Here is a 9,687-nt window from a genome sequence, read left to right on the forward strand (position 1 = left end):
CCTCAACAACTGAGACAACGCCATCATCCTTCACTGCCCACTCTAAACTCACTGAGACTGCTTCATCTTCCTCCAGCAGTCATTTTCCTGTTACTGAGACATTTTCAACGTCTTCCAGCATCCATTCAACTCCAACTGAGACACTTATTACGTCATCCATCACCTCTAGACCAACTGGGATTGTCTCACCTTCACTAAGCTCCATTTCTACAGCAAGTGAAACAACACCTGCTTCTGTCACCACCCACTCTAAACCTACTGAGACCGCTACATCTTCCTCCAGCACCCATGTTACTCCTATTGAGACATTCTCAACTTCTCCCAGCAGCCATTCCACCCCTTCAGAGGCACTTATAACTTCATACAGTACCTCTAAACCTGCTGAGACAGTCTCAACCTCCGAAAGCTCCATTTATACAACAGAGAAAACAACAGCTTCCTCCATTACCCTCTCTACTCCTACTGAGACTGCTTCATCTTCCACCACCACCCATTTTCCTGTTACTGAGACATTTTTAACTTCTTCTAGCACCCATTCAACACCCACAGAGACACGTATTACTTCATCAATCACCTCTACACCTATTGAGACAGTCTCAACTTCCGTAAGCTCAATTTCCTCAACAACTGAGAAACCATCATCATTCACTACCCACTCTAAACCGAGTGAGGCTACTTCATCTTCCTCCAGCACCCACTTTCCTCTTACTGAGACATTTTCTACTTCCTCCAACACCCATTCAACACCTACCGAGACTCTTATTACTTCATCATTCACCTCTACACCTACTGAGACAGTCTCAATTTCAGTAAGCTCAATTTCCTCAACAACTGAGACAACACCATCATCCTTCACTACCCACTCTAAACTGACTGAGACTGCTTCATCTTCCTCCAGCACCCATTTTCCTGTTACTGAGACATTTTCAATGTCTTCCAGCATCCATTCAACTCCAACTGAGACACTTATTACGTCATCCATCGCCTCTAGACCAACTGAGATTGTCTCACCTTCACTAAGCTCCATTTCTACAGCAAGTGAAACAACACCTGCTTCTGTCACCACCCACTCTAAACCTACTGAGACCGCTACATCTTCCTCCAGCACCCATGTTACACCTATTGAGACATTCTCAACTTCCTCCAGCAGCCATTCAACACCCACTGAGACACTTATTACTTCATCAATCACCTCTACACCTATTGAGACATTCTCAACTTCTGTAAGCTCAATTTCTTCATCAACTGAGAGAACACCATCATCCTTCACTACCCACTCTAAACCGAGTGAGGCTACTTCATCTTCCTCCAGCACCCACTTTCCTCTTACTGAGACTTTTTTTACTTCCTCCAACACCCATTCAACACCTACTGAGACGCTTATTACTTCATTATTCACCTCTACACCTACTGAGACAGTCTCAATTTCAGTAAGCTCAATTTCCTCAACAACTGAGACAACGCCATCATCCTTCACTACCCACTCTAAACTGACTGAGACTGCTTCATCTTCCTCCAGCAGTCATTTTCCTGTTACTGAGACATTTTCAATGTCTTCCAGCATCCATTCAACTCCAACTGAGACACTTATTACGTCATCCATCGCCTCTAGACCAACTGAGATTGTCTCACCTTCACTAAGCTCCATTTCTACAGCAAGTGAAACAACACCTGCTTCTGTCGTCACCCACTCTAAACCTACTGAGACCGCTACATCTTCCTCCAGCACCCACGTTACACCTATTGAGACATTCTCAACTTCCTCTAGCAGCCATTCAACACCCACTGAGACACTTATTACTTCATCAATCACCTCTACACCTATTGAGACAGTCTCAACCTCTGTAAGCTCAATTTCTTCATCAACTGAGAGAACACCATCATCCTTCACTACCCACTCTAAACCAAGTGAGGCTACTTCATCTTCCTCCAGCACCCACTTTCCTCTTACTGAGACATTTTTTACTTCCTCCAACACCCATTCAACACCTACTGAGACGCTTATTACTTCATCATTCACCTCTACACCTACTGAGACAGTCTCAATTTCAGTAAGCTCAATTTCCTCAACAACTGAGACAATGCCATCATCCTTCACTACCAACTCTAAACTGACTGAGACTGCTTCATCTTCCTTCAGCAGCCATTTTCCTGTTACTGAGACATTTTCAACGTCTTCCAGCATCCATTCAACTCCAACTGAATCACTTATTACGTCATCCATCACCTCTAGACCAACTGGGATTGTCTCACCTTCACTAAACTCCATTTCTACAGCAAGTGAAACAACACCTGCTTCTGTCACCACCCACTCTAAACCTACTGAGACCGCTACATCTTCCTCCAGCACCCATGTTACTCCTATTGAGACATTCTCAACTTCTCCCAGCAGCCATTCCACCCCTTCAGAGGCACTTATAACTTCATACAGTACCTCTAAACCTGCTGAGACAGTTTCAACCTCCGAAAGCTCCATTTATACAACAACAGAGAAAACAACAGCTTCCTCCATTACCCTCTCTACTCCTTCTGAGACTGCTTCATCTTCCACCACCACCCATTTTCCTGTTACTGAGACATTTTTAACTTCTTCTAGCACCCATCCAACACCCACAGAGACACTTATTACTTCATCAATCACCTCTACACCTATTGAGACAGTCTCAACTTCCGTAAGCTCAATTTCCTCAACAACTGAGACACCATCATCATTCACTACCCACTCTAAACCGAGTGAGGCTACTTCATCTTCCTCCAGCACCCACCTTCCTCTTACTGAGACATTTTTTACTTCTTCCAGAACCCATTCAACACCTACTGAGACACTTATTACTTCATCCTTCACCTCTACACCTACTGAGACAGTCTCAATTTCAGTAAGCTCAATTTCCTCAACAACTGAGACGACACCATCATCCTTCACTACCCACTCTAAACTGACTGAGACTGCTACATCTTCCTTCAGCACCCATTTTCCTGTTACTGAGACATTTTCAACGTCTTCCAGCATCCATTCAACTCCAACTGAGACACTTATTACGTCATTCATCACCTCTAGACCAACTGAGATTGTCTCACCTTCACTAAGCTCCATTTCTACTGCAAGTGAAACAACACCTGCTTCTGTCACCACCCACTCTAAACCTAATGAGACCGCTACATCTTCCTCCAGCACCCATGTTACACCTATTGAGACATTCTCAACTTCTTCCAGCACCCATTCAACACCCACTGAGACACTTATTACTTCATCAATCACCTCTACACCTATTGAGACAGTCTCAACTTCTGTAAGCTCAATTTCTTCATCAACTGAGAGAACACCATCATCCTTCACTACCCACTCTAAACCGACTGAGACTGCTTCATCTTCCTCCAGCACCCACTTTCCTCTTACTGAGACATTTTCAACTTCTTCCAGAACCCATTCAACACCTACTGAGACACTTATTACTTCATCCTTCACCTCTACACCTACTGAGACAGTCTCAATTTCAGTAAGCTCAATTTCCTCAACAACTGAGACAACGCCATCATCCTTCACTACCCACTCTAAACTGACTGAGACTGCTTCATCTTCCTCCAGCAGCCATTTTCCTGTTACTGAGACATTTTCAACGTCTTCCAGCATCCATTCAACTCCAACTGAGACACTTATTACGTCATCCATCACCTCTAGACCAACTGGGATTGTCTCACCTTCACTAAGCTCCATTTCTACAGCAAGTGAAACAACACCTGCTTCTGTCACCACCCACTCTAAACCTACTGAGACCGCTACATCTTCCTCCAGCACCCATGTTACTCCTATTGAGACATTCTCAACTTTCTCCAGCAGCCATTCAACACCCACTGAGACACTTATTACTTCATCAATCACCTCTACACCTATTGAGACAGTCTCAACTTCGGTAAGCTCAATTTCTTCATCAACTGAGAGAACACCATCATCCTTCACTACCCACTCTAAACCGACTGAGACTGCTTCATCTTCCTCGAGCACCCACGTTCCTCTTACTGAGACATTTTCAACTTCTTCCAGCACCCATTCAACACCTACTGAGACACTTATTACTTCATCCATCACCTCTACACCTACTGAGACAATCTCAATTTCAGTAAGCTCAATTTCCTCAACAACTGAGACAACACCATCATCCTTCACTACCCACTCTAAACTGACTGAGACTGCTTCATCTTCCTCCAGCATCCATTTTCCTGTTACTGAGACATTTTCAACGTCTTCCAGCATCCATTCAACTCCAACTGAGACACTTATTATGTCATCCATCACCTCTAGACCAACTGAGATTGTCTCACCCTCACTAAGCTACATTTCTACAGCAAGCGAAACAACACCTGCTTCTGTCACCACCCACTCTAAACCTACTGAGACCGCTACATCTTCCTCCAGCACCCATGTTACACCTATTGAGACATTCTCAACTTCCTCCAGCAGCCATTCCACCCCTTCAGAGACACTTATAACTTCATACAGTACCTCTAAACCTGCTGAGACAGTCTCAACCTCCGAAAGCTCCATTTATACAACAACAGAGAAAACAACAGCTTCCTCCATTACCCTCTCTACTCCTACTGAGACTGCTTCATCTTCCACCACCACCCATTTTCCTGTTACTGAGACATTTTTTACTTCTTCCAACACCCATTCAACACCTACTGAGACGCTTATTACTTCATCATTCACCTCTACACCTACTGAGACAATCTCAACTTCTGTAAGCTCAATTTCCTCAACAACTGAGACGACACCATCATCCTTCACTACCCACTCTAAACTGACTGAGACTGCTACATCTTCCTTCAGCACCCATTTTCCTGTTACTGAGACATTTGCAACATCTTCCAGCATCCATTCAACTCCAACTGAGACACTTATTACGTCATCCATCACCTCTAGACCAACTGAGATTGTCTCACCTTCACTAAGCTCCATTTCTACTGCAATTGAAACAACACCTGCTTCTGTCACCACCCACTCTAAACCTAATGAGACCGCTACATCTTCCTCCAGCACCCATGTTACACCTATTGAGACATTCTCAACTTCTTCCAGCACCCATTCAACACCCACTGAGACACTAATTACTTCATCAATCCCCTCTACACCTATTGAGACAGTCTCAACTTCAGTAAGCTCAATTTCCTCAACAACTGAGACAACGCCATCATCCTTCACTACCCACTCTAAACTCACTGAGACTGCTTCATCTTCCTCCAGCAGTCATTTTCCTGTTACTGAGACATTTTCAACGTCTTCCAGCATCCATTCAACTCCAACTGAGACACTTATTACGTCATCCATCACCTCTAGACCAACTAGGATTGTCTCACCTTCACTAAGCTCCATTTCTACAGCAAGTGAAACAACACCTGCTTCTTTCACCACCCACTCTAAACCTACTGAGACCGCTACATCTTCCTCCAGCACCCATGTTACTCCTATTGAGACATTCTCAACTTCTCCCAGCAGCCATTCCACCCCTTCAGAGGCACTTATAACTTCATACAGTACCTCTAAACCTGCTGAGACAGTCTCAACCTCCGAAAGCTCCATTTATACAACAGAGAAAACAACAGCTTCCTCCATTACCCTCTCTACTCCTACTGAGACTGCTTCATCTTCCACCACCACCCATTTTCCTGTTACTGAGACATTTTTAACTTCTTCTAGCACCCATTCAACACCCACAGAGACACGTATTACTTCATCAATCACCTCTACACCTATTGAGACAGTCTCAACTTCTGTAAGCTCAATTTCCTCAACAACTGAGACACCATCATCATTCACTACCCACTCTAAACCGAGTGAGGCTACTTCATCTTCCTCCAGCACCCACTTTCCTCTTACTGAGACATTTTCTACTTCCTCCAACACCCATTCAACACCTACTGAGACTCTTATTACTTCATCATTCACCTCTACACCTACTGAGACAGTCTCAATTTCAGTAAGCTCAATTTCCTCAACAACTGAGACAACACCATCATCCTTCACTACCCACTCTAAACTGACTGAGACTGCTTCATCTTCCTCCAGCACCCATTTTCCTGTTACTGAGACATTTTCAATGTCTTCCAGCATCCATTCAACTCCAACTGAGACACTTATTACGTCATTCATCACCTCTAGACCAACTGAGATTGTCTCACCTTCACTAAGCTCCATTTCTACTGCAAGTGAAACAACACCTGCTTCTGTCACCACCCACTCTAAACCTACTGAGACCGCTACATCTTCCTCCAGCACCCATGTTACACCTATTGAGACATTCTCAACTTCCTCCAGCAGCCATTCAACACCCACTGAGACACTTATTACTTCATCAATCACCTCTACACCTATTGAGACAGTCTCAACTTCTGTAAGCTCAATTTCTTCATCAACTGAGAGAACACCATCATCCTTCACTACCCACTCTAAACCGAGTGAGGCTACTTCATCTTCCTCCAGCACCCACTTTCCTCTTACTGAGACATTTTTTACTTCCTCCAACACCCATTCAACACCTACTGAGACGCTTATTACTTCATCATTCACCTCTACACCTACTGAGACAGTCTCAATTTCAGTAAGCTCAATTTCCTCAACAACTGAGACAACGCCATCATCCTTCACTACCCACTCTAAATTGACTGAGACTGCTTCATCTTCCTCCAGCAGTCCTTTTCCTGTTACTGAGACATTTTCAACGTCTTCCAGCATCCATTCAACTCCAACTGAGACACTTATTACGTCATCCATCACCTCTAGACCAACTGGGATTGTCTCACCTTCACTAAGCTCCATTTCTACAGCAAGTGAAACAACAACTGCTTCTGTCACCACCCACTCTAAACCCACTGAGACCGCTACATCTTCCTCCAGCACCCATGTTACTCCTATTGAGACATTCTCAACTTCTCCCAGCAGCCATTCCACCCCTTCAGAGGCACTTATAACTTCATACAGTACCTCTAAACCTGCTGAGACAGTTTCAACCTCCGAAAGCTCCATTTATACAACAACAGAGAAAACAACAGCTTCCTCCATTACCCTCTCTACTCCTTCTGAGACTGCTTCATCTTCCACCACCACCCATTTTCCTGTTACTGAGACATTTTTAACTTCTTCTAGCACCCATTCAACACCCACAGAGACATTTATTACTTCATCAATCACCTCTACACCTATTGAGACAGTCTCAACTTCTGTAAGCTCAATTTCCTCAACAACTGAGACACCATCATCATTCACTACCCACTCTAAACCGAGTGAGGCTACTTCATCTTCCTCCAGCACCCACTTTCCTCTTACTGAGACATTTTTTACTTCCTCCAACACCCATTCAACACCTACTGAGACGCTTATTACTTCATCATTCACCTCCCCACCTACTGAGACAGTCTCAATTTCAGTAAGCTCAATTTCCTCAACAACTGAGACAACGCCATCATCCTTCACTACCCACTCTAAACTGACTGAGACTGCTTCATCTTCCTCCAGCAGTCATTTTCCTGTTACTGAGACATTTTCAAGGTCTTCCAGCATCCATTCAACTCCAACTGAGACACTTATTACGTCATCCATCACCTCTAGACCAACTGGGATTGTCTCACCTTCACTAAGCTCCATTTCTACAGCAAGTGAAACAACACCTGCTTCTGTCACCACCCACTCTAAACCCACTGAGACCGCTACATCTTCCTCCAGCACCCATGTTACTCCTATTGAGACATTCTCAACTTCTCCCAGCAGCCATTCCACCCCTTCTAAACCTGCTGAGACAGTCTCAACCTCTGAAAGCTCCATTTATACAACAACAGAGAAAACAACAGCTTCCTCCATTATCCTCTCTACTCCTACTGAGACTGCTTCATCTTCCACCATCACCCATTTTCCTGTTACTGAGACATTTTTAACTTCTTCTAGCACCCATTCAACACCCACAGAGACACTTATTACTTCATCAATCACCTCTCCACCTATTGAGACAGTCTCAACTTCTGTAAGCTCAATTTCTTCATCAACTGAGAGAACACCATCATCCTTCACTACCCACTCTAAACCGACTGAGACTGCTTCATCTTCCTCGAGCACCCACGTTCCTCTTACTGAGACATTTTCAACTTCTTCCAGCACCCATTCAACACCTACTGAGACACTTATTACTTCATCCTTCACCTCTACACCTACTGAGACAGTCTCAATTTCAGTAAGCTCAATTTCCTCAACAACTGAGACAACGCCATCATCCTTCACTACCCACTCTAAACTGACTGAGACTGCTTCATCTTCCTCCAGCAGTCATTTTCCTGTTACTGAGACATTTTCAACGTCTTCCAGCATCCATTCAACTCCAACGGAGACACTTATTACGTCATCCATCACCTCTAGACCAACTGGGATTGTCTCACCTTCACTAAGCTCCATTTCTACAGCAAGTGAAACAACACCTGCTTCTGTCACCACCCACTCTAAACCTACTGAGACTGCTACATCTTCCTCCAGCACCCATGTTACTCCTATTGAGACATTCTCAACTTTCTCCAGCAGCCATTTAACACCCACTGAGACACTTATTACTTCATCAATCACCTCTACACCTATTGCGACAGTCTCAACTTCGGTAAGCTCAATTTCTTCATCAACTGAGAGAACACCATCATCCTTCACTACCCACTCTAAACCGACTGAGACTGCTTCATCTTCCTCGAGCACCCACGTTCCTCTTACTGAGACATTTTCAACTTCTTCCAGCACCCATTCAACACCTACTGAGACACTTATTACTTCATCATTCACCTCTACACCTACTGAGACAGTCTCAATTTCAGTAAGCTCAATTTCCTCAACAACTGAGACAATGCCATCATCCTTCACTACCAACTCTAAACTGACTGAGACTGCTTCATCTTCCTCCAGCATCCATTTTCCTGTTACTGAGACATTTTCAACGTCTTCCAGCATCCATTCAACTCCAACTGAATCACTTATTATGTCATCCATCACCTCTAGACCAACTGGGATTGTCTCACCTTCACTAAGCTCCATTTCTACAGCAAGTGAAACAACACCTGCTTCTGTCACCACCCACTCTAAACCTACTGAGACCGCTACATCTTCCTCCAGCACCCATGTTACTCCTATTGAGACATTCTCAACTTCTCCCAGCAGCCAATCCACCCCTTCAGAGGCACTTATAACTTCATACAGTACCTCTAAACCTGCTGAGACAGTCTCAACCTCTGAAAGCTCCATTTATACAACAACAGAGAAAACAACAGCTTCCTCCATTATCCTCTCTACCCCTACTGAGACTGCTTCATCTTCCACCACCACCCATTTTCCTGTTACTGAGACATTTTTAACTTCTTCTAGCACCCATTCAACACCTACTGAGACGCTTATTACTTCATCATTCACCTCTACACCTACTGAGACAATCTCAACTTCTGTAAGCTCAATTTCCTCAACAACTGAGACGACACCATCATCCTTCACTACCCACTCTAAACTGACTGAGACTGCTACATCTTCCTTCAGCACCCATTTTCCTGTTACTGAGACATTTTCAACGTCTTCCAGCATCCATTCAACTCCAACTGAGACACTTATTACGTCATCCATCACCTCTAGACCAACTGAGATTGTCTCACCTTCACTAAGCTCCATTTCTACTG

General features: G+C 44.2%; 1 protein-coding gene across 1 annotated transcript; it reads right to left on the reverse strand.

Annotated features, from left to right (window-relative positions):
• Positions 1–3,571: 3,571 nt before the first annotated feature.
• LOC147678031 (uncharacterized) lies at positions 3,572–7,021 on the reverse strand. The gene is made up of 2 exons (XM_086945605.1): positions 5,630–7,021; positions 3,572–3,975 (listed from the first exon to the last, which is right to left on the reverse strand). The coding sequence occupies exons 1-2, from the start codon at positions 7,019–7,021 to the stop codon at positions 3,967–3,969; spliced, it is 1,401 nt and encodes a 466-aa protein (XP_086801731.1). The 3' UTR covers positions 3,572–3,966.
• Positions 7,022–9,687: the final 2,666 nt, after the last annotated feature.

This window comes from Lissotriton vulgaris, chromosome 12 (genome assembly GCF_964263255.1).
Source record: "Lissotriton vulgaris chromosome 12, aLisVul1.2, whole genome shotgun sequence".
NCBI lineage: Eukaryota > Metazoa > Chordata > Amphibia > Caudata > Salamandridae > Lissotriton > Lissotriton vulgaris.